Source organism: Anticarsia gemmatalis, chromosome 10, assembly GCF_050436995.1.
Source record: "Anticarsia gemmatalis isolate Benzon Research Colony breed Stoneville strain chromosome 10, ilAntGemm2 primary, whole genome shotgun sequence".
Lineage (NCBI taxonomy): Eukaryota > Metazoa > Arthropoda > Insecta > Lepidoptera > Erebidae > Anticarsia > Anticarsia gemmatalis.
Window position 1 is genome coordinate 6024445 of NC_134754.1, and position 25907 is coordinate 6050351.

At 35.0% G+C, this 25907-nt stretch overlaps 8 protein-coding genes across 8 annotated transcripts; 4 read left to right on the top strand and 4 right to left on the bottom strand.

Annotated features, from left to right (window-relative positions):
- Position 1: 1 nt before the first annotated feature.
- On the bottom strand, positions 2–1593 carry AIMP1 (aaRS-interacting multifunctional protein 1). The gene is made up of 3 exons (XM_076118893.1): positions 1393–1593; positions 569–1057; positions 2–435 (listed from the first exon to the last, which is right to left on the bottom strand). Exons 1-3 carry the CDS (start codon positions 1495–1497, stop codon positions 148–150), a joined length of 882 nt encoding a protein of 293 aa, XP_075975008.1. The 5' UTR covers positions 1498–1593; the 3' UTR covers positions 2–147.
- Positions 1594–2030: 437 nt separating this feature from the next.
- Positions 2031–7084, top strand: Scm (Polycomb protein Scm). The gene is made up of 5 exons (XM_076119153.1): positions 2031–3269; positions 3370–3667; positions 3982–4209; positions 4349–4573; positions 4776–7084. Exons 1-5 carry the CDS (start codon positions 2218–2220, stop codon positions 4908–4910), a joined length of 1938 nt encoding a protein of 645 aa, XP_075975268.1. The 5' UTR covers positions 2031–2217; the 3' UTR covers positions 4911–7084.
- A 772-nt stretch (positions 7085–7856) lies between these two features.
- Positions 7857–9589, top strand: LOC142976285 (organic cation transporter protein-like). The gene is made up of 3 exons (XM_076119573.1): positions 7857–8221; positions 8319–8726; positions 8893–9589. Exons 1-3 carry the CDS (start codon positions 7857–7859, stop codon positions 9587–9589), a joined length of 1470 nt encoding a protein of 489 aa, XP_075975688.1.
- A 725-nt stretch (positions 9590–10314) lies between these two features.
- Positions 10315–12206, top strand: LOC142975963 (organic cation transporter protein-like). Its single transcript, XM_076119126.1, has 3 exons — positions 10315–10788; positions 10867–11274; positions 11376–12206. Exons 1-3 carry the CDS (start codon positions 10469–10471, stop codon positions 12112–12114), a joined length of 1467 nt encoding a protein of 488 aa, XP_075975241.1. The 5' UTR covers positions 10315–10468; the 3' UTR covers positions 12115–12206.
- Positions 12207–12463: 257 nt separating this feature from the next.
- On the top strand, positions 12464–14920 carry LOC142975966 (lysocardiolipin acyltransferase 1-like). The gene is made up of 7 exons (XM_076119130.1): positions 12464–12580; positions 12655–12761; positions 12835–13114; positions 13301–13497; positions 13716–13894; positions 13999–14102; positions 14523–14920. The coding sequence occupies exons 1-7, from the start codon at positions 12529–12531 to the stop codon at positions 14765–14767; spliced, it is 1164 nt and encodes a 387-aa protein (XP_075975245.1). The 5' UTR covers positions 12464–12528; the 3' UTR covers positions 14768–14920.
- LOC142975965 (organic cation transporter protein-like) lies at positions 14812–17274 on the bottom strand. Its single transcript, XM_076119129.1, has 4 exons — positions 17136–17274; positions 16674–17016; positions 15941–16348; positions 14812–15853 (listed from the first exon to the last, which is right to left on the bottom strand). The coding sequence occupies exons 2-4, from the start codon at positions 17006–17008 to the stop codon at positions 15178–15180; spliced, it is 1419 nt and encodes a 472-aa protein (XP_075975244.1). The 5' UTR covers positions 17009–17016; positions 17136–17274; the 3' UTR covers positions 14812–15177.
- Positions 17275–17606: 332 nt separating this feature from the next.
- LOC142975964 (organic cation transporter protein-like) lies at positions 17607–20124 on the bottom strand. The gene is made up of 4 exons (XM_076119127.1): positions 19908–20124; positions 19199–19541; positions 18582–18989; positions 17607–18376 (listed from the first exon to the last, which is right to left on the bottom strand). The coding sequence occupies exons 2-4, from the start codon at positions 19531–19533 to the stop codon at positions 17701–17703; spliced, it is 1419 nt and encodes a 472-aa protein (XP_075975242.1). The 5' UTR covers positions 19534–19541; positions 19908–20124; the 3' UTR covers positions 17607–17700.
- Positions 20125–20498: 374 nt separating this feature from the next.
- Positions 20499–25201, bottom strand: LOC142976065 (organic cation transporter protein-like). The gene is made up of 5 exons (XM_076119273.1): positions 25050–25201; positions 24239–24626; positions 22809–23216; positions 21716–21959; positions 20499–21187 (listed from the first exon to the last, which is right to left on the bottom strand). Exons 1-5 carry the CDS (start codon positions 25102–25104, stop codon positions 20759–20761), a joined length of 1524 nt encoding a protein of 507 aa, XP_075975388.1. The 5' UTR covers positions 25105–25201; the 3' UTR covers positions 20499–20758.
- Between the last annotated feature and the right edge of the window lie 706 nt (positions 25202–25907).

Genomic DNA, 25907 nt, shown 5'->3' on the forward strand with positions numbered 1-25907 from the left:
TTTGTGTGTACCTCAGTGAATAGACATTTTTTATGGCATACTATTTATTAGACATCTGTTTACACTTAATTCAAGCATCTCAGATTTAAATTTTAGTTTTATTCTTATAGTAATCTGTTTAAAAGGCAAGCAATGGCCATAGCAACTCTATTTTACACTGACTCCTTTTAAAGTGGCTGCTACCACAGGCCCTTTGCCCTGTACCACTAATGGACTTCCTTTATAACATGCTACCTTGTCATTATTTGTGAGAAGGTCAGGAGCACAAGTTTCAAAGATCTTCTTCTTGGGGTTTAGTACAGGTTCTGGCTCCCTTGGGTAGCCTTCACAGTGTACCAAATCACCAGCAACTGCTCCATTTGGTGGAATTAGTACTTCAACTTTTTCAGGAGTTGAAGCACACATAACCATAGCCTCTGAGGTTACTCCCCTCATCTGTAAATATAGATTATTACCTGATATAATTAAGATAAATTACTTCACTGCACATTGCACAACCTCTAGTCAAATTATATTGTATGCATATGCATATATCTGAAAATGTGTTAAACTTTGCTGATTTACATACCTTAACAGGTTTCAGATTGCAGAGGACCATAACCATTCTATCTCTCAACTCTTCAATTGGTACATATTTTACAAGACCAGAGACTACAGTGCGAGCTTCATCTTCACCACAGTCTACTTTTTCTACATATAGAGAGTCAGCATCAGGGTGCTTATTCACATCAACTATTTTCCCAATTCTCAAATCCAATTTTCTAACATCTATGGTTGCATCAACTGCAGGTTCAGCTGGCTTTTCTTTTTTCTTAGACTCTTTAACCTTCTTGGCTGAGTCCTGGGATGCTGGAGTGACAGCATTCTTTTTCTCAGAGTCTTGGACTGCAGTAACAGGACTGCCTTTGCCTGGTATGGGATACTGCTTTTTACCATTTGCTGTTTCCAACCTAATTAATTCTGCCTTGGCAGATTCGATTTTAGATTCAAGAACCTTGTTCTCTTCAGTCAGTTCTTTAATCTTTTCTTCGATTTTTATAGTTTTAAGTTCTTGTAACTGAAATAAACAACAAATTTACTTACTTTCTAGTTATGAATATTTCTTGTATTATATAACAAGATATATATTAAGAGGCTTCTTCGGTTTTCCAGAATGTTATCTTCCAGCAGTTTTTATAAAAAAGAGTTACAAACATACAAACATCGCATTCACTAGGTTTATGTACATTTTTTGCATACATTATCTACACAGGTATTCGTGGAACTTAATTAAATTTATGGAAGTGATTATAATTAGCCCCGATTATAAGTACTAATTCAGTACCATCGTCTGCAGTACTTTATTAAAAAAAAAATATTTAAATTGCGGTAACGTGATAACGTAGTACTAACCTTGCCTTTTAATTCGGCTAACCTTTTTTCCGCTGTTTCCGCATTATTCAATATCTTACTAATTGTATTTTGAGACATCGTTCTCTTTATTATACAAGATATCATGGATATATCCAAAAAATATTTTACAGGTTGTTTTACAACCTCAACTCTAGCAATGTGTCAAATATGTCAAAATGTCAAGGTCAGCTATCGTAGGGTTATTGAATGTTGAACTAAAGCTACTTATGTATTTGCGGGTCACATTGTCTTCGTCCAGTGATCAGAATAAGGCTATATTCACACGTAATCGCGTCTTACTCTGACGGATCAGGATCCTTAAAACCCAACGTTCGTGTGAACTCTTTCATAGAAATACGACTGTCACTGACCTGGATCCTGCAAAAAATCAAATCCGACCAAGTAAGACATGACTCCATGTGAACGTAGCCTAACGTGTTATGAGGAAGATTATCGTTTAAATTCAGGATTTAGATTTTTATAGTTTTCCGACAAAGGAAATAAATGGTTCAGAGAATACAATATCGTATTTTATGCTAAAGTTACCCAATTCTCCTCATAATAGAATAGTACAAATATTTTTATACTGTAATAATTGTCTGTACTGCCAGTTTTAAAAATAGAAAAAGAATAAAATAGAACAAATATGGCCGTTGGATGCGCGTCATAAATACGTACTGACGTTGTTTATATTTGCGCAAAAATACTTATCTTATTATTTACCTATATTGCGCTTTTGTGACTATATTGAATATAATGTAAGTGGAAAGTGTTATACATTAAAAGTCGTTAACCAATAATGTGTTAACATCTGCATACGGAACGATGTCAAACAACACTGTCGGCTCGTCTGGGCCTGCTCCCGGCAAAATACGTGGACCTGGAAGACCACCTAAACGTACGTGCACTTGGTGTGCCGAAAGTAAAACTCCTCTCAAATATGTATTGCCGACTGAAAATGGAAAAAAAGAATTTTGTTCTGAAACGTGTTTGTCTGAGTTCAGACAGGCATACAGCAAAGGAGCCTGTCTTCATTGTGACAATGTTATTAGAGGTAATGCGCCTTCCAGTAGTAAGAATTTTTGTTCCACGTATTGTTTGAATAAATATCAAAAGAAAAATGAGAAACGAACAACTTCCCCGCAATCTGGCAATGGAGCAAATGGTACTGAAAGTCATGCAAATAACAATTCAGCAGGTTCATTTTACGACATATACCAAGCTTTTGATTGGAGTGAGTATATGAAAGACACAAATAGTACAGCAGCACCTCAAGAATGCTTCAAACAGGCAGCTATGCCCCCTGTAAATGACTTTAAAGTGGGTATGAAACTAGAGGCTTTGGACCCACGTAACCTAACATCGACATGTATCGCGACGGTTGTGGGCGTACTAGGTCCACGTTTAAGGCTGAGGCTTGATGGCAGTGACAATAAAAATGATTTTTGGCGTCTTGTTGATGCGGGTGACATCCATACTATTGGGCACTGTGAAAAAAATGATGGTATGCTGCAACCACCTCTTGGATTCCGTATGAATGCAAGTAGTTGGCCCATGTTTTTGCTTAAAACGCTCAATGGAGCAGAAATGGCACCATCCAAAGTTTTTCAACCTGAGCCTCCGACTCCTAAGTCAAATCTCTTTGTTGTTGGCCAAAAACTGGAAGCAGTTGATAAGAAAAATCCACAATTAATTTGTTGTGCTACTGTTGGAGCAGTAAAAAATGATCAGATACATGTTACATTTGATGGTTGGAGGGGAGCATTTGATTATTGGTGTAGGTATGATTCAAGGGATATATTCCCTGTAGGATGGTGTGCAAGAGCAGGCCATCCTCTTCAGCCTCCTGGTCAAAAAAGTGCAGCTACACCATCAAGGTAAGTGAATAATCAATAGTTTTCCATTCCTATATACTTTTTTATATCTGAAAATACAAATTTAATGAGATCTCTATAATGAATTGATTTGCCATTGCAGGTTTAAATTAAAACCAAGTGGAATGCCAAACCCAGCTCTACCCGAGGGAGGGTCAACTGGAGCGGGTAATTCAAATAGCTCAGCAGTATCTACACCGATACCCACAGTATGTCTACGCATTCGTAGCAGTTGCTCAGGAGGTAGTAGTGCTCTACCAAGCTCTGTCAGTGCAGCTGGACCATCAGGGGTTGCTGAAGCACTAGTGAAGGAGTTGCTAAGCGTCCACCCAGATCCTCAGAGGTTGACCAGAGCTATACTCACAGCATCTAGTAGTTATTCCAATATAAATAATGTACAGGTAATTAATTATTTCAACCAATTTAGAAAAGGAAGGTTAAGGAAAAAGAAAAGTGTTAGGAAAAATAATAAGGTCCAAAAATGTATAATATCCAAAGTATTATTTAAAATTTTTTCTCTAGTTTGATAATTTTGTAATTTGTTTATTAGTAAAAAAAAATATAAATTAGAAATTATATTATTCCTATATTGTTTTAACTAGATCATATAATATAAAAAATATATATGTGGTATACATGAACATCCCTGAATTTCAATTTTCAGTGTTGTAGTAAAGTTTATACGTATTTAATAAATCCTCTCAAATTATTGCAGGTATCATCGGGGAGTAAAAATTATACTGTCAAAGTGCCGTCAGAGTTGACCTTAGATGAACTTAAGAATTGGTTAAATGGAGTGTGCAGTAGTGTTGGCTGTTGTGTGGGTATGATAGAGATAGACACAGGGGAGGCTGCTGGCAGACCTTGTACCCTGTGTGGAGAGTCTACTTCAAATAATGTATCATCTAACAATGTTACTTCTGGGATCAAGAGGGCTAATAGTGTAAGTATTACTCATGTTGTTACTTGCATGCATATGAGTTTCAGTTGATAATATAATATGAGAAAAGAATTAATTGTTAATATTAAACTAAGTTAATAATTCACTTTAGAACAAAATCAGTATTTATTTGTGTAAATAGGAAGAGACAGCAGGCAGCAGTGTGAATGGATTGGGCGAATATTCGAGTAGCAAGATGGCGCGTGTGTCTCCGGAGCGGCCAGAGCCGGCATCGTCGACGACGGGAGCACCGCCACCGCCAGCGCCCGGTGCGCCGCCTGCAGATTGGTCTGTCGAAGATGTGATTGGATTCATTGCAGCTGCTGATCAGGCACTGGCGGCTCACGCCGATCTTTTTAGGAAACATGTAAGTATCCTCGTTTGATTACTTCTATCATCATCACTAAGGGGGCAAGTAGAGAACCAAGACTCTAGCTAAGATCCCTGTAAAATTGTTGGTTTCTTAATCCACATACATCAGATCTATCCAATAAACATTTTGTCAGACTAATAACTTTAAATTTAAAGAACACATATTATATATTAATTCTGTTTTTCTTTTGTTACAGGAAATAGATGGAAAGGCATTGTTGTTGTTGAACTCTGACATGATGATGAAATATATGGGCTTAAAATTGGGTCCTGCTTTGAAAATTTGTAATTTGGTATCAAAAATAAAAAATCGTCGACATTACAGCACATAATTAGGGTTTTCAATAATTTACATTAACTTACTCGTAGAGTTTGAAACTATAAGTTTCTTGAGTTGTATTAATGTAAGTGTTTTTTCTGCATTTCGAAGGATGTTAATTTCATTTTACTTAGGGCCGATTTTTCTACTGTTACATGATTTTTGATGACATTTGGAACAAATTAAATAAATAATTTATTCATTAACAAACTTTGGTACATAGTAAGGTCTTATAGTCAAGATACAGTACAAGCACAACACACACTGGATACAATATTTTCAGTTAGGTCATTAATATTTGTTGAGTAAGATCATGTGACATAGGAAAAATTTGCTCTTATTGAATTATTTAGAATTTACTTTATTTTACCCGGAATCTCAGGAAAATAAGTACGAGAATTGTCCATAGAATGAATTGTTTTAATATGAAAGTTAACTACTGTTTTGCAGAATATATTTATGGTAAAATGTCCTATTTATACTAATAGAGGCTTATTATACAAATGAAATATATTTCGTCTTTATAGCACATCCTAAAAAAGATATATGCAAGCAATCCAACAAATTTATGCACCATTCAATAAATTTAAGGAAAATTGTACCTAAGTGTAGGATATATATGACATACAAATGTGTAGTCTTTAAGTCTAAATATGAAGTTTGACATCAAAAACAGTGAATATTCTGCAAAACTTTAGAAGACTGAAATTAGTGTTATGATAGTATATGAAATATAACAATAATTGATTTGTTTTTATTTATATGTAATAATAGAAGCTACATGCAGCTGCATACTTCCATGTTATCATTGATCAATTTAGACAAGTGATTAATCATTTCTTTTTCAAAATATTGGGGTATCCAAACAAATATTCTTATTGATATTTGAAAATGAAATGGTTTTTCAGGAAACAACCATTATATCTTCCATTAAATAACTGATTTTTCTACCTTTTTCCTTATCAGTGCAAGAATATGTTATTACAATGAGGTGCAGTTTACACTATTGATATATCTCTTCCTAAACACTTCTTGTAAGATTAGACAATGATGTAGTCATGTATATAAGTATTTCTTTGAGTAAATTGCATTTAATGTAGTTAGTGCTCATCTTGCATATTATTCCATTAAAGTCTTAAAAATTGTTATTAACTGGCTGTACTATTTAGGTATTAAATTAATTAAATGTATATAAACATCGGCTAGTCGTGCGTCAAACTGTTGCCTGAACGCTATAGTACATAAAATTTTATTATGAATTTTCAAATCCAATAACATGTACAGAAATTCTATTGTAGATTAGGGTCTTAGTGCCTTTCAACATTAGGTGTACTTAAGATTGTCCCATACTTTAACATGATTTACAAATTAGCGCTCAAGGACACCAACAGTAGCTGTGATTTTATATATGACGGTATAGAGTTTATAATATCGTCTTCCTCAAAACGGATATTAAGGTGTATCTTTGAAATCTTCAATTTTGTTTTCATAGTACATTTTATTGATTGTTCCTTATAATCCTTATAAGAATATAATTTTCTTACTTGTAATGATGGCAGAAGTATTTTATTTATAAAGCAATGGTATTTAATTTTAGTTTTGCCATTTCAAGTGTTATAATGTTAAAACATTTCATCATGTGATATTTGAATGTTATCTGTTAAAGTAATAAATAATATTAAAGTATGTTGCTATAATAATTACGTGATTTATATTTAAGTTTTCACATGACATGAAGTAATAACTAAGTGAACTAGTTATCTAATTTGCCTATTTTGTTGATGTAAATATTTTGGTAAATAATAATAATATAATTAAAAGACGGAATGATCCAACTATTGATGTTTTATGATTATTGCGAATATACTGAAGTATATATATTTTTTATTCAACGCTCATTTATTTCAAATGGAGATATCTGTTTTAATTGAATATTATACAATAATTAACGTGATCAGTCCGTCTGAAATAATTGTTTATCGTGTACTCTGAAAGTATACATTTACAGCATGCGGAGATATCGGCGATACTATGTATAGGATTGATAAAATTGTGAAAACATGTTTTCACTACATAAATTTATTATTTTATTACTGTAGAATTTTTAATAATATGACAATGTATATACATAGGCGAATAATTGGAAACAGATGTGTATAAATAAATAAAATAAAATTGCAAAAGTGATTTATTCGTTTTTATTGTAGTATTTATTAAGAAGCCCTCAAGTCTGATCAACAGTCATTCAGGCTAATATCGATTCGTAGTGAGTGTAAATAAATGAAATGTATTGAATCCGATTCACAATTTTTTAATGAAAGCGACGCAGAGTAGTAGGATATATAAGGTAACTCACGGAATAACTAACTTGTGTTTGTTATTCCGTGGTAGGTTCCTACTTTTTGTTAAAACCGCCCCTTCATCTTTTCGGAGGCGCCGTACCTCTATCTAATCTACTACTTTGAAGTTCTGTTTTTTATCCCATAGATTACAGCAAAGGGATCTTTTATGCTACGCACCTACATCGTTGACTTGTTGCCAACGTTCACTATAATTTCTGACAGATTTTCTTGACGTCGACACAAAGTACTCTGTGATTTAGATACATGCCCGTTTCAAATCCTTAATTACTACGATGATGATTTATTGTATCTTTAAATATAAATTTTGTGATAAATATATACCTAGTTGATCACACGTTTGAAAGTTCCAAGGCCTTGGTATTATGAGAATCATGTTATTCATTTCACTATTATTATTACTTGAATGAATTTAGATACGTTAACATGTTTGTAATCAGATATTTCACAGGCACAGGTAGGATTGAGTTTATTATTTATGCTGATTTAGGGTCTAAATCTTTGTAGGTGACATGCAAGTAAATAGGTACTGCGTTGCCTTGCGCCTTAATCCAGGAAACGATAATATAGTTTATCTCGTGATTACGTTAAACCTTAAAATGTTTCCAGGAGCTACTGCTGCTACTGTTTCTACTGAAAATACAGACTTAATAGAAAAATCAATCGGAGGATTTAAACTCTATCATTTATGGATATGCTTTTTAGTGTTCCTCTCAAAATTTCCTATTGCGTGGCATCAAATGGCCATTATATTTCTATCCCCACATCCCATCTATACATGTGATGATGTAAGGGATAAATGCCCTTGCTCACACCCGGTTTATGATAAATCAATATTTACTAGAACAATCGTAATGGAATGGAACTTGATATGTGATAGGAAATGGCTGAGAGGAATAACACAGATGCTATTTCAGTTTGGTACACTGACTGGCAGTATTCTGCTTGGAATGGCCTCAGACAGGTTATTTCATTTTAATGTTACGAGATAATAGGCTAGAATATTGATTTTAATAATGATATACATTTGATCCCTGCATTCATAATAAATTTATTTATAGGTACGGGAGAAGACCTACTTTTATAGCATCAATAATCCTACAAATAACAGCAGGAATAACAAGCGCTTACATGATATCATTCTGGGCATTTAGCTTTTTCCGATTCTTTGTTGGTGTATCTGTTGGCGGCTCCATGGTTGTTGGATTTGTGGTGGTTATGGAATTTGTAGGCACAAAATATCGACCCATGCTGGCTGCTATTTATCAAATACCATTTAATGTTGGTCACTTAATACTGCCAGCTTTTGCCTACTTTTTACGAGATTACTCAGATTTCCAACTTGCAATATCTATACCTGGTATAATATTGTTATCATATATCTACTTACTACCTGAAACACCGAGATGGTTAGTGGCAATGGGACGCACAGAGGAGGCAATAAAACTTGCAGAGCGCATCGCTAAAATGTACGTTTTTTGGGTAGTTATTTATATTTTATTGAGGTAATACACATACATTCACCCACGCCTTACAAGTTTTTATAATTCGCAACATTAAATAAAGTAAATGAGTAAAATAATAGTACTTAGATATATTAAGTTATATTGTAATTAAACGACTCTATTGTTTCAGAAACAAACTTTCAACAGACACTGTCCGAGTAAATATAACAAGTTATCAAACGTCTCTGGGAAAACAAAACTTAAAAAGAGGAACTCTGTGGGATATCTTCAAGAATCCAAATTTGAGAAGAAATATTCTGGCTATGGCGTACACTTGGTTTGCGTGCAGTTACTGTTTTTACGGTATATCGCAGTACATAGGCGAAATAAGTGGCAATATTTTCGTAAACGTGTCCATTAATGCCGCACTCACTCTATCAGGATCAATATTATGCATACCGCTGGTAGGAGCTATGCGTAGAAGAAGTATATTGATAATGTTCGCTTGTGTATGTGCTGTGTGTTTGTTAATATTAGCATTTACACCGGAGAGTTTCGTGTCTGTAATTTTCGCTTCTATTGGTGATATAGCGGCTTTTAATACGTTCATCGTAGTATATTTGCACTGTTCGGAGTTATTTCCAACAGTGGTTCGCAATGCAGCTATCGGATTTTCGTCAATGATAGCGCGTGTCGGGTCTATGATTGCTCCATTTGTAGTTGAGTTGAAATACGAAGCAAAATGGCTCCCACCGGTATTGTTTGCATTAGCTCCAACAATAGCTATTTTTGTAACATTAATCTTACCTGAAACTAAAGGTTGTGAAATGATGACTACAATAGAAGAAGCTGAAAATTTTGGAAAAAGGCATCGAAACATTAAATAACGACAACGCGGTTTTAATTACATTATGCTTAAATACACTTATAAGACTGATGCCACGTTTCGTGTTGTTCTATTAACATTCAATCTAACCGAGTTGTAACATAGCGTTGCTGCAAGGATATTATCAGCATACAGACATAAAAATAAGAAAAAATAACTCTAAGAATGTAAATTGACTTATCTTATGCCTTTAGAAATATATCTTAGAAAAAATATTCAATTAAACATACATTTGTTTTATTTAATAGATACCTATGGCAAAGTTATACTTTAGTTCATTACAACTAAACAGCCTACATTCGCATCACAAAAAATTAAAAAATGTAAATTCGGTTACTAGAGTCGTAGTGTACCTACGGTGTAAGGCTACGCGCCGTAGACCCCGGTTGCGTAGACGCATAGTTTTACCGTCAGTTTCACGACATGCATGGTGGTGCACGGTTTATCAGAAGCATACTAATAATATATTAAGTACTTAAAGAAAATATATCGTCATATCCTGAGTTAAATTCGGTGCTGTTGCATATTCTTTATAAAGAATACCTCACTAATCTACTCTCAGTAAAAAGTAAACTTAGAAGTTAGTCACAGAGAAAGTATCTTTCTTGTTATGTATTAAAGTAAAATACGTGTCTGGTAGGTATTTTAAGACTTCGATTTTAGTGCGGTAAACGCTTTAGTTTGCAAAAGATATGTATGTGAGACGGCCATCGTGACCTGCCCGATTTAACGAGAGCGTAGCCACGAATGATATGTTTACAAATTTTATCTTTTTATGACATCCTTTATTTCAACTCCGTATATTATAATGTTTTATGGTTCTCCATTTTGGATATGTGATTTCTTGTATAATATCGGCAAAGGCTAGAAGCCTTTAGTGATGGTGCTAATTAACGAATTAATGGGCGAGTTCGGGCTATATCACTTTGGGCTATGTTTTATAGTGTTCATAAGCCGATTTGGGATCGCTTTTCATCAAATGGCTATCATATTCTTAGCGCCACCAGCACACTATCGTTGCCCAGGTGTCAACGTCACTTGCTGTGATAACCCTGTTTATAATACATCGGTTTTTAAAAAGACAATTGTTACCGAATGGAATCTGATATGCAAAAAATCATGGCTGAAAGATTTAAACCAAACTATATTCCAATTTGGTGTTCTTGCTGGAAGTTTACTATTTGGGATGGCGTCAGATAAGTACGTGTTTTTCATTTATTTTATCATTTCAATTTACTTTTTTATATCACAACAGTATATTTTCTTTATGATCACCAGGTACGGAAGGAGACCGACGTTAATTATATCCGTTGTAACAGAGATAATAACTGGTGTAATGGCCTCTTTTCTCCCAGATTACTGGAGCTTTACTATTGTCAGAATGATACTCGGTTTCTCTGTTGGAGGTATAATGGTCATCACGTTTGTGATTGTCATGGAATTTGTTGGCAGCCAGAAGAGAGATGTGGTGACCACACTATTTCATATACCGTTCACCGCGGGCCATGTTATGTTAGCGGCGTTCGGTTATTATATCAGGGATTACACATATTTTCAACTAAGCATATCGCTCATCAACGTTGTTTTATTAGTCTACATTTGCGTGCTACCAGAAACACCCAGATGGTTATTAGCTATGAATAAAACAGAAGAAGCTGTCATCCTAATTGAACAAGTTGCAAAAATGTATGAACTACTTTATTATTATGACTTGATCCACTAGAAATCTGCTTAAAATTAGTGACGAGCTTGATTATGTATTCTAATTTAGATTTGATTATTTCCAGTAACAAGTTGCCCGTGCAGGATATAAGAAACAAAATAGAGCTCTATCAATTTGAGCACAGGATAGTGAAACGAAGGAGTACTGTATTGAATTTGTTTCGGACGCCAAATTTAAGAAGAAACATCTTAGTGATGTCGTTTGTTTGGCTCGCCTGTAGCTACTGCTTCTATGGCATGGCGTACTATATCAGCCATTTAACTGGGGATGTGTACATCAATGTAGTGAGTAGCGGCGGAGTGTGTCTCTGTGGGTGCCTTATTGCTTTACCACTTATCATATTTACCAACAGAAAAACTGATGTGATAGTTCTAAATATTATATCCAGTTGCTGTATATTGATCGTGGCTCTTGTCCCTGAAGGCAAAGCGTCCGTGGTTCTCGGTTGCGTCGGAGTGATGTGTTGCTACATAGTATTCATTGTGGTGTATCTGTATTGTTCGGAAATGTTTCCTACGGTCGTCCGGAATGCTGCATTAGGAATCTGCTCCATGATGGCGCGTCTGGGAGCCATGCTGGCACCGTTTATTGCGGACCTTAGGAAGTATGGCCAGTGGTGTGCTCCTGTTGCCTTTGCTATATTTCCCATAGCAGCTGCATTGTTATGTATACTACTGCCAGAAACTAAGGACTGTGAACTGTTGATGACTATAGAAGAAGGCGAAGATATGTTAAGAAAACGACGACGGCTACCAAAGGCGACTGAACGGAGACAACAGGACCCTGTGTCTTCGCAGGATTAGTTATTTTTATGCGTTAATGTCAAGAACGAAAAACAATTTATTCTTTATTTTATTTAGACACATAACTCTTTAATACATTAATAATGCCGGGATATTTTCGTTTTAATAAAACACTAAAGTCTTTGCGACGGAATTAAAGTCTAAGAGTGTAAGGCAGGCAAATTTGAATAATTATCTGCTTACTACTGACGTTAGGCGTTCAGAAGTAGCTATACTTGGATAAATAATGAACAAGGATTTTTTTAAAATACTGGCACAATCGGGTTTCATAATAGTACTTAGGATACAGTTGCAAGCGAAGGTGTCACGTAATAGGGCTTAGTGGATCACGTAGGGGTTCTAATCTAACGACGTTGACACGACACTGGCGAGGCTTCCCCGGCCGGGCAGTGGCAGTCCTCGGGCCGCGGCGCCATGGCGGCAGGTCTCCTGCTCTGCACAGCTTGGTATTACACCATACTTTCCGGTGCGTCTTACTTTCAATACAGTTCACAATATTTTGTTTTTAAAACCTATCATTTTCTTTCATTTTTATTCCAGGCTTCTTTGTTCTTTACTGTCCTGTAATGTACCTGATGTTTTTCAGTCATAGATTATACAGAAAAGTTGTTGATACGTTGTTTGCGTTATGGGAACTGTATCCTGTGGTGAGAATCTGCAATTATTGTGGCAAGTGTTCGTATATTAAAGGTTAATTTACTAACGGACGAGTTGTTTCAGGCGTTGTTTCAATGTTGCTGCAATACGGAATTACATCATTTCGGCGATTATGTGAACGCTGATGAAAAGACTATTATAGTGATGAACCATCGCACAAGGGTTGACTGGAATTATGTATGGATAGCATTGTATCACGCAACACAAAACCCTGCCGGTGATATATGCACGTGCAAACAACCGGTAGACAGACCCGCCGATAACAGCAGTGCACTGGATATTGGAGGCAAATCAAAAATTAAGTTTGTTTTAAAAGATGAAATTAAAAATATTCCTGGAATGGGTGAGTTAATCAATAGCATCTTTTAGCCGTCAAATTTAAGCATAGGAAGTCGTAATTAACTCGATAACTCGATATTTAACCTAAAAAGTTTTGTTAAATGTCTATCGTATTTAATTTAAGAAAGACGTCAATAAAACAATATTCACTACACCTGCGTATACAAAGTACAATAAATATTTTTTACAGGATGGATAATGCAACTGAACTTTTTTCTCTATGTGAAGAGGAACTGGCGAGAGGATCAAGTGAATCTCTCTCAATTTGTAGAGTATTACCAAAAACTTGATTACGACTACAGAGTAGTTTTATTTCCTGAAGGAACTGATTTAAGTGATGATAATCGTCGACGCAGTGAAAAGTTTGCATTGAGTAATAATTTACAGGTATTTTCTTATTAATTGAGTTCCTAGGATAAAACACTATCCATTTGATTAAGTATTTATATATTAGAAAGTGGTACATTTTGAAGATGAATTGTTTTCATCCGTGCTCTAAGAAAGTAAAAAAAGGGCTATTGGATTTTCGGATATGCATAATGATTATACTACGGCTTAAAAAAACACAGTTATATTGTAAACTTAATCAATTTATTTGTTTTCAGCAATATGAGTTTGTGTTACATCCGCGAACAACGGGTTGGGTGGCCCTGTGTTCACGTCTTCGCGACTCTGGATTAGCATCAGTATATGACGTCACAATTGCCTACGACACTCCCGCTCAAACTGAATTAGACCTACTAAAAGGACGGAAGCCTATGCATGTGTATTTTTATTGTAAAAGGTTAGTACCCTATTAAAACAGATGAAAGAACCCTATACTAATATAGAAAATAATCTAGATTTAAGAAATAATATTTTAGTTTATTTGTTTTTGTTTTATTTCAGATACTCTATATCAAAGCTTCCAAAAGAAGATACAGCTCTAAGGTCTTGGCTAAACGATCGTTGGAAGGAAAAGGAAAATAGTCTCCGTAAATTTTACAATGAAGGTTTGTGTGGAAAATAAGAATTTTTTATACTATCTAATAATATAATTGAACATTAGACCAGATCAAATATTTTTTCACCAGATATTTTTATTGGCAAAATATTACGGCTATCGCATATTTTACATTCAGTGTATCTGTAATTTGCAAATATTTCTTCAAAAGGTATTTACGTATTTAAATTTCTGCGCTGCTTTCATATTTACTTACATTACGTTACATAATACCTATTTATCATAATCTTATCTGTGCAAACATACATAAGCACACATGAAGATCGGAGTGTGTTCTTATTTAATGAGATTTTTTTAAAATGCGGTATTTGCTAGTAATAATGGCCTGCAATCAGCATAGGTAGAAAGAACATATGCTGCTAAGTCTAGACTGACTACAGTAAATATAGTTTAAAACTTTTCATTCCAGGTAATTTCTACGACGTGGAGTCTAATAGACCTCCTCCATATCGGTCTCCCAGACCACTTCTGCTTGCAAAAATAGGGTTCCTGTTCTGGACTGTTATCGACATATTCTTCCTATATTCTTTAATTAACAGTGTTATGTTCCAGTTTTGGGTTATATACCATTGTTTACTTTTTGTCTTTATTACATGGTATTTCGGAGGTTTCCATAATATTCAATATAAACTTCTAGATAAAGTAATAATATAAAGTAAATATAGATAATAGTGGCTTATTATTACATTTTATTGATTTGTTGAACATTGATCGAATTGAAAGATCTGTGAATTCTCAATATTGCCAAAGATATCGTTGTAATATAATAGTTATAGTTAAGAATACATGTTTAATATAATGTTATAATTTGTTTTATTTCTATTTTATATTAACACGAAAATAATAAATAGAATTTTACTCATTATTACGCCACTGCTGGGCAAGGGTCTCCTCTGGGGACGCTGGGGAGGATAGGTCCTTTCTTTGACCACACTAGTCGAAGACCCGCACAAAGACTCAAAAAAGCTGGTATAAATAAAAAAACTTTCATTTTATTTAACTTGTCTATCTTTCTATCTTAAAATGTAGAGATTACTTATTTAACAGAAAATTTAATGGTATTGTTACGCCTTCGCGCGCTCTCTTTGTTCAATGGTGTTAGGTAGAGTTGTGTCTTTAGTCTCAGGAAGAAATAAACAAAGTGCAGCAGCACAAAACGCAATTCCACTAAATATTAAAATTGAAACCCATTCTATTCCAATATTCACCACAAAAGGAGCGATGAATCCACCAAATCTAGCGAACATAGAAGCGAATCCTATGGCAGTATTTCTGATCACTGTAGGAAACACTTCAGACGTGAACAAATAAGTTTGAACGAAGGAAACACCGGCCGCTGTGAATCCAATTATAGCAAATGTTAGACTAACAGCTCTTAACTCATTTGGAACAAAAATAAAAACAAGTAATGATACCCCTGCCGTTATGAAACATGAAATTGCAGAGACCTTTCTTCTGCAGTATTTTGTGGAAATTATCACTAAAATCAATGCTGGCACAAAGAAACTAGCTGATAGCATCACGTTCAGATAAATGTTTCCTTGCAGTCGTCCAATGTACTGATTGAGACCGAAGAATGTGTGAGAGCAAAACATCCAAATGAACGCGGTGATCATTGTGTATAACCGTATCTTCGGCGTCTTGAATAAATCTGCGTATGTGCTGGTCTTTTGTTGGTTTTGGTTTGCTATTTCCACTTTGCTTATTATAGCCTCAATGTTTTCTGTCGGGCGATTGTTTCTGTAAATATAAAGAAATTCATTATAAACAATGTGACTGGAAATTGGGTTTGGAAAAGGGTTAGTAATAACAATTTGATTAACTTACATTTTTGCGATATACTTGAGTACTTTAATAGCTTCTTCTCTTTTACCGACAGTAATGAGCCATCTGGGAGATTCAGGTATTAACCAGTAATAGACAATGACTACATTCCACGGCAGGGAAGTTATCAACTGCAACGGTCTCCAGTCTCTCACAAAATATGCTATGATAGGGAGAGTGACGTAACTGACAATAAATGGTAGTTCCTGCAGACCAATGAAGTATGGTCTGAATGACTTTCCGCAGAGTTCAATAAATAGTACATAGCAAGAAAGCATGGTGCCTCCCACCATGACACCGATCAAGAATCGGCACACCAAAAACATCCAGAAGTCCGGTACTACTGCCGATATCGCCACAAACAGAATTTCAAGTACAAGAGACATTAATACAACAGTTTTTCGGCCATATCTGAAAAAAATTGTATCTACATAACATCATCTCATATTTAAAAAGAAATGTAGCATTCGTATATTAACGATTCGATCAAATAACTTCGGCCTTGGACTGTAGATGAGATTTCAATTCTTATCACTTAAGACCTGGTTTAAAATATATAGTGCTAGTCTGTTTTAGCAATAGTTTTGAGTTATAAACGGTATAATGCTAGTAATTAAGAATATTCCTAAGGGAATTATTATTATTCGATAGCGATTCTGTTCTGATTTTGCCAATTTCGAAGTTGTCAGACGAATCCTTTTAATACATTGAGGCAGATTGTTTGTTTTTAACTTACCTGTCGGACATATAGCCGAGAAGGAAACTACCAGTTAATATTCCAACGTGTAAAATGGATTGTGCTAAACTCGCCAATGATGTTTTGTCACATATTAGATCCCATTCACTTGTTACTGAACTTACTACCGAACTAGTGTCATATTGAGGGTTCTCACAAGGGCAATAATTCGTCAGATTATTGTCCAAGCATTTATACTCTACTTTTGGTATAATAAACACGACATTATTCAGTTGATATTCTGTTGGGAAGCGTGCGATTGCTATTAGAAAATAAACGAACGCTTGATATTTCCCGAAACGACCAATAGCAGTTTCCAAATGATCTTCATCCATCTTGTTTGCTGAAATTAATATTTAATTTTTTGTTAGGTATATATTTTTAATGAGCACGTTATTTGTGTATATTTAATAAGATAAAATTTTATTAAGATACAAGTGTACTTTAACCAGTGTTACTCACCACAATTATTTATTTTTACACTGTCATATAAGTATTAAAACTTGCTTTCTTTGATTATCATGTCATCGTCACTATGTTTTACAAATAAAACACTATATAAGTAATTATTAAAATATTTGTAATATTTTTCACGTTTTATTGGATCCCTTTCTCGGAAACACCAGTCACAAGTCTCTGTTGTGACAAGTAATGATGAGTGAAACTGCCGTAGGTACCATAAAATTTATCAGAAGCTTTGAGTGTCTTAGCATTTAAATTTATCTAGAATAGCATACAATGATCTTTCAAAACAAATATTTGTCTTTATAATCAGACCATTACATTTCTACACATTAATATAAATAATACGAAAGCCAGCACAGCAAATTGCGTATTTCATGTATGTTTTGAAGTCTAAGACAACTTATTCTTCTCTTCTAGGTACTTATGACGTTACTTCGTAGAGCAGGAGTTAGCTATATAAAAACAAACTCTTAAAATAAAATTTATTTCGAAAATTATTTTGAATATAATTTGTTCTGTATCATAATATACCTTTAAATCCTGCTTAAAGTATAAATAAGTGCTACGCTTTTGCACGCTCTCTTTGTTCAATCGTGTTAGGTAGAGTTATGTCCTTAGTCTCGGGAAGAAAATAGCAAAGCACAGCGGCACCGAACGCGATACCACTAAATATTAAAATTGAAGCCCATTCTATTCCAATATTCACTACAAATGGAGCGATAAATCCTCCGAACCTTGCAAATATAGAAGCGAAACCTATCGCAGTATTTCTGATTACAGTTGGAAACACTTCAGACGTGAACAAATATGTTTGAACAAACGATGTGTAAGCTCCTATTAAACCAATGATAGCAAAAGCCAAACTGACTGCTCTTAGATCACTCGGTATGAAAATAAAAACAAATAATGATACCGCTGCCGTGATAAAACTACCCATTACAGTAACTTTTCTTCTGAAATATAGGGTAGCGATGACGACAATGATTAATCCCGGAGCGAGGCAGGCAGCAGACAACATCACGTTCAGATAAATATTTCCTTGCAGTCGTCCGATGTACTGATTGAGGCCGAAGAACGTGTGAGAGCAAAACATCCAAATGAATGCAGTGATCATTGTGTACAACCGTATCTTCGGTGTCTTAAATAAATCTGCGTATGTGCTGGTCGCTTGTTGATTTTTGGTGGCTATTTCCACTTTGGCAACAATCGCTTCGATATTATCAGTCGGGAGGCTGTTTCTGTAAGAAAAAAAACATGGAAATGTTAAGAAAAAATTGTATAAGTCATTGTTTGTCGTTGTTTAGTGTTTCATACTTTGCTTTAAATGAATATTTTCAGTTTGACAAATTCATTACAGACCCACCAGTGGGTCACAACTGTCGCAGACAGAAAGTTAACGTTAAGAGAGCATAGATTTGAACACACATTGAAAATCATACTTACATTTTAGCAATATAAGTTAACAGCTCAATAGCTTCTTTACGTTTTCCGACCGTTATAAGCCATCTCGGAGACTCAGGTATTAACCAGTAATATACAGCTACTATGATCCAGGGCAGCGAAGTGGCTAGCTGCAAAGGTCTCCAGTCTCTCACAAAATATGCTATGATGGGCAGTGTTACGTAGCCCAAAATAAATGGTATCTCTTGAAGACCAATAATGTATGGCCTGAATGATTTTCCACACAGTTCGATGAGCAATACATAGCAACAGAGCATAGTCCCTCCCACCATAACTCCTATCAAAAATCGGAAAACGATGAACATCCAAAATACTGGTACTGCTGCCGAAATAGCCACAAATACTACTTCGAAAAACAATGATATCAGCACTACAATTTTCCGGCCATATCTGCAACAAAATTATTATTGTAGAATTTTAGATTGCTCATTTGAAGGTAGAGATATTTTCTGAATTCGTATCTTGTTGTTTATGTAGGTCAAGAGTTTGTGAAACTGATATAATTTTGTTTTCATGGCATTAATTATGATATAAATGAGGAAAGTCAATAACAATTGACAGAGAAAACTTATTTATTACCGTCGTACCTTGTAACTTACCTGTCAGAAATATAACCGAGAAGTAAACTGCCTGCTAATATTCCGACATGAAACATAGATTGCGCCAAACTTGCCAGAGACGTTTTGTCACATATAAGGTTCCATTCACTTGTTACTGAACTAACTACAGAACTAGTATCATATTCTGGGTTAGCACAAGGACAGTAATTAGTTACGTTGTTATCCAAACATTTGTACTCGACACTTGGAATTATAAACACAACATTAGTCAGTTGATATTCTGTTGGGAACCTCCCGACGGTGATCAAAAACAAAATCCATGTTTGGTATTTTCCAAAACGGCCAATTGCGGTTTCTATAGGATCTTCATCCATTTTTTGTTCTGAAATAAAATATACATGTTTAGATACCCTCAGTTCTCATTATTAAACCTAACTTATGCACTGTTTGAGACATTTCACTGCCTACATAAGTACTATCATAGGTATGTGTGTTGTTATTAAGTAACTGTGTGATCGAAATTATAATAACTCAGTGGACCTATTTTGTAATACCTATGCTTTAAAACTACGCAACACAATCTTTTGATCTTAAAACCACTTTTACAAACAGGTTTTAGGTTAACTTATAACAAGTTAATGGTAATATGTATAATGAAAAAAAAAACTGTTATATTGATTCCCGGATAAAAACAATGTTTGTATGTTTGTTTTTACTAAACATAATGTTTACTACTAAAATTACTTACCTTAATTTCTGTTTATACTTTTGATTTGTAGATGTTTATCAAAATGTCGAAAAACACGTTTGTTGACGATAATTGGTTACTTATGCAAATTCACAAAACGATAAGATATTGTAATTCTGATACAGAAAAGTTTTAAAAACCTCTTTTTGAATATTATTTTAAACAACAGTGCAAGAACACTCACGCGTCGCTCGCGTGGTGTGTAGTGAATGAAACAACGATTTCATGAAATATTAATCAGTACCATACGCGTTATGGGATTACCGTCTTACGATATCTAAGAAAATAAATATTAGACTTTACAATTGAACTACCTGTTGCATAAAATGAAAAATTAGAAGTTGTAATTTTTTATTCAGTATTGTTTACAAATGCTATTATTTGCAAATCGCAGACCGTTGTTATGGACGGTTTTTCTTAAAACGTCATATTTCATGTTCTATATTGCAAATTGTTTTCGTTGCGAAGTTGGTTAACAGACCATTGAGAGTTTTCCGTATTCGATGCAATTTTCATACCAAAAGGTTTTGAAAGACATCATACCAGTGCAGTAATGTGTACACTATGTGTTAATAAAACAAACCGTCATATATTGTACAATTTATTATCATCACAGCCTATAAAAATAGACATCGTACAGTCTAACTCTATTTTATTCTTTACTTGCGTCATTCATCTCCTTGACAATTATAAAACCTTATGGCTAGTAGTGGAATGTAAAATTAATAATCTTAAGCTAGTATTAAATTAAAACAATCAGATACATTCACTGTCCAACTGGATCACTCAGACATCATATACAAATTAATATAATTGTGAAATACTTGTAAAGCCTCAGAACGGCTAGAGATTTATGCTTCTCCTTCTTCGAGAGTATCGGGGAGTTTCTTTCCTCTGGTATCGGGTAAGATAATACAAAGAGCAGCGCCTATTAAAGGTACTATTCCGAAGGCTAATGGTGGTAGCCAGGCACTGGTGTGCGCTAAAGTAGCTACAAATGGAGCTACCATTGATCCTATTCTAGCGACTGTAGAAGAAAGTCCGACTCCTGAATTTCTAACTACAGTTGGGAATAATTCTCCTGCGTATAAGTAGACAGTGGCGAAGGAAATACTCATTCCCCATAGTCCGATACAGCCGAGGGTTAAATGGCCAGCGCCTGATTGAGGCACAAAGATGATTAGTAGGCAGCTAAGCCCGGTTACGCAGTTGGAGCTGATCAAAGTAATCTTCCTTCCAAGGAGTCTGTTTGCGTAAATAGACACTAATGTGCCAGGTACCTGGAAACAAAAGAAAATCATATAAGTATGTGTCGCAACCCGAATAGAAAAATAAGAATGACTCATGACCGTCTGAACTTTTGCTCCCTATCATCATAATTAGCCGTAGGGGTCAGGCGGCAGTCACTTACTAGAAGCTGCGTACTAAACTTTTGCTAATAAGATTAATACCGAGGATAATTAGGCCGAGACAATGATAAAGATTTTACTCGCAATAAACAAACACGAGTACGGCGTGTGCCATACACACACACATGACACGTGTGACGTACATTTTTGCCTATCATTATATATTGTCTACGACTGAGATACGATATCGGGTGCAGTTAAGAGTGGTAATAACTGTTGTAAATTCTTTTCCCGTAAAATATTACAATGTTTAAGATAAGTTATCACGTAAAATAATGTGAACACGATGTCCAGATGTCATTTATAAAGAGATTTTTAATTATATCCGAAATTCCTTCATTAGCCTTAATATTGGTAGGGTTATAAGGCTTGATAATATCAGTTTTTTTCATGTATTACCTGGATAGCTGCTGAAATAGCGACGTTAGTGAATATATTTCCAGAGACGTGGCCGATGTACTGCGACACGCCGAAGAAGCACAGTCCGCAAACAAACCAATTGAAGCAGATAGCTATGGTCCTTGCTCGCAGTTTAGGAGTACGGAACAGAGCAATGACTGAGGCATGCTCGTCTTGTTTCCCGCTAACTTCTACACCCATCTTTTGTGTCGAGGCAGCTATGTTCTCCGTAGGAAGACCGTTTCTAAATAACAAAAAAAAAAGGTTTTGATATAGCTGTAGTAGTAAGACAAGGATTAGGATTTTATTAACAAATATCGGTAACGTTTCTTAATTGCAGAAAACCGTAAATATTTATCGACAAGTTGATTGCTTAAAGTAATTGCTAACAGTACAGTAAGCCTTTGATTTAATGATTTGCAGTTGAATAGGAACAATTGAGGGCCGAATTAATAGTAAGTGCTGTTTTCACCAAGTAGTAAATATCATAGTAACTGCATTTAAATATGTAGTGGGTACATCGCTGGTGCATTCATATAATACAATATACAATGTTATGATAACTGTAACGGAAGCGGACCTCATTGTTTCATGAATAATACGTAGTATTACGTAGGTATAGTAACAGATGTTTCATTTGTTGTGAAAGCAATCAATCAAAGTCCATCGTCTAACTAGAACGTCAGCTGCCTACAAAAAAACATCTCTACCGATGAATAAAGATCGATAAAACTTTGAACTATCTAGTATTTTCTTCTAAAAACATGAATTGCATGGTTTTTTCTCAACGAAAAAGTTAAAACTGTACTCTAAAAATCGTATTATCCGTAAGATATGGCGGTTTATACTACTTAAGAGGAGATAAACTGTACGTATCTGGATTTCAGCGGATACACGGCAATAGATAGTATTCAGATAGTCAGAATGACAAACGTATGTAATTGCTTCCGATAAGCTGGTAGTTAAAGTACGTGGCCTCTAACGTACCCGTGATCCTAATAACCGTTTTTGCTAGAATTTCGCTATCGCTCGTGCCCTGATTACAGCGGTCGTTAAAAAGTTATTGGGAATATCTATGCCATAGGTCACTCACCTTTTAGCGGCAACTTCCATGATCTTTACAGCCTCTTCAGTTCTGCCGGCGGTTAGAAGCCATCTTGGCGATTCAGGCAACAAGAAATAGTAGCTCAAGAAGAGAACTGAGGGTAGAGATATCGCCAGTTGGAACGTACTCCAGTCACGAAGGTAATATCCGAAGAGAGGTAGCGTCAGATGTCCCAAGTTGAACGGTATTTGGTAGATGATGCCAACGGTGTCTCTGTATTTGGCACCGATCAGTTCCATAGTGAGGACGAAGCTGGTGACCATGGTGCCTCCAGTGGCGACAGCGAGCAGAAACCGGAGTGTAGTGAACATATACCAGTTGACTGAGTAAGCTGTCGTTACTCCTGAGATCAATTGTAGGAACACAGCCGCCAGGAAAGGAAGTCGACGACCGTACCTGATGATATAAAATTCTGTTAATTAAATGCCTGAACACGTGTTTTGAGCAATAGCTATTAACCGCAAAAAGTAGCTCTACAGGATATTAAAAGGAGTTTTTGCAAGTGTAGATTATTATTTCAAATTTTTATGCGCAGTGAAATAAATAATCCATCAGTACGAGGAAGTAAAAACGGCCACAAAAAAACAAGATTCCTAGATTTACAACGCGCGATTGATGTTATACGAAAAGGTGTGATATTGTCTCATTCATCACGTTTTTGTGGTTTTGTTCTGTAGGTGATCATAAGCAACATAGTGTTGCTCATGAGGGAAAAACGTGACTAACTTACCTAGTGTTTATATATCTAAACTAAGTACATTATAAGTAGATATAGGAAGCTAGTTTGGTCAAGGCTTCCGTACTGAGGTTATCTGTAAACGTGGTATTGACCACACGTCTCTAATGAGATCGTGAAGATCAAAGACATCAGCCTCGCTTTCTCACGCATAATAACGATGATGTTTAACAACAATGCCTGATGTCCCTCATTACTGCAAATTAATTACTCCATTAAAACGTAAATTTATATGTTTTTCGGAAAACAAAAGGGACATTTTTATTATGAGAAAGCTAAGCAATCTCCTAAACAGATTAATTAAGTACAGGGTGCTTCAGGTTTAACCACGGATTTTTTTAACGAGAATCGAGATTTTTCAGACTATCTCAAGCAATGCGGATGTAAAATAGAATGCATTAGTGTTTCTATCAAGACCTGAATCTTAAATTATTATTTAGTGCTACCGACGGATGCATTCACTTGCATCTTGCGCATTTACGATTTACACAAACAGCTCGATGACCTCTTAAGCGATATTCGCTAAAGTAATACCATCCGGAACCGTCGCGTTATTTATTGTTACATCGCAGCTCTAAATGCAGGATGTGTCAATTTGTTGAAGATGCTCTCCCAGAGTGATTGGTTAAAATGCAAGTGGATACATAACACAGTTCACACGCCATTATGCTCTTTTACGAACCTGTCAGACAGATGGCCGAACATCATGTTTCCGACGAGAATTCCCAGCATGAAGATTGTCTGCGTAAGATTCTTTAACCACTGTCTGTCACATACGAGATTCCATTCTGATACGATCGTTTCTTTGAACACTGAGTGATCGTATTCGTAATCTGTACAGTTGGAGTAGCACACGTTATCGAAGTCTTCTGGTTCGATGGTCGCGCAGGTAAAGTTCATCGGTGGAGCGAGGAATATTATGCTCATTTGATGCCAGGCCACGGGGAACTTCACCAGGAATACGACGAAACATATCCATATTTGCCACTTCCCGAGAGCTCCGATGGCTTTCGTTAAAGGATCGTCGTTCATTTTTTGCTCGTCAACCTCTTTCGGTTCAGTCTCCAACACTGTAATCAAAATACAATAGTTTTAAAACTGAACAATTTAATGTTGCGTTTCCAACACGGTTTTAGTAGCGGGTCGACGAAGAGTTTCACTCTTACGCACTTATCAGGTACGATTATATTTGTAAACATTTTTAGAGCTCCGACCTACGCAATGATGTTTTGCTCTTGTTGCAATGTCCGGTAAAACAAAATTGAGTAAGTTTTATTTATGTGCATGACTTGAAATATAGATCAATATGTTTTGCAAAATAATATTCGGTACATATGTTAAATATTAATTACTTAAATGAATTGGGAAACCCATCAAGTTATAATTGTTTAATTGTATCAATTTTAACTTGAATAACTTTAATCTTATTTTGTTTTATGATGCACGTAGGTAAAAATAACAAAACGGCGACCAAAAATAGAAAATACACTTACTAATTTTAATATTATTGTTATTTAAACTGGTATCTCCTTTCCAAGACATCTTCATTGGAAATGTTTCACTAATTAATTAAATGTTAATTAACTAAGGAGAGAAGTGGTCTTAGCGACTACAATACTACGAGTGTTCTAAGACGCGAGCTGTGAGCGGAAACAGGCAGTAATAATTCACTATCGTGTGTCACCCCCACGTAGTGTCCCCTACTAGCAGACCCGTCAATCATTATATCAAACAATATCCGAGAAATAATGGAATTGAATAGAATAATGACAATTTTAGATCGCACTTGTCACAACATCGTCGTGAGATTTTTAGGTCACGACATGAAAATTTTCCGACCTTATTTGAGGTAGGTAGTGTATGGTTTTATTTTTTGTTTGGATTTCTTTATTTAATTCATTATTAATTTTTCTATGTATAAATAAATAAACTATGTATATATAGACTTCAGACTTAACGCTGTCTTTAGACAATGTTAAAACTACACGGAAAAAAAACTTAACAACAAAAATTATTGTCTCCTAGAGTTTAAAATAATGATTCAATAATATTTGTCTCAAAAGCTGTTCTTCTAGGAAACGTATCTTGTTTGAAATAATTATTATTATAGCTAGAAAAAATATTCTTAAAAGAAATCGTTAACTAATTCAAATTAATTCTACAACAGTCTTCACATTAGTTTATTTGTCTAATTCGCGGTCACAAGATTAAAAATAAACTTAAAAATAGGTAGTAGGTATTATAAAGAAGAGCGGTGGCAATCGTGTAAGTTAATCTTTTAGAGCCATGTCACCTTTAGACTTGTAATAAAATGTTATTATCAAGATTATTTGATCTTTGTTTAATTTCTT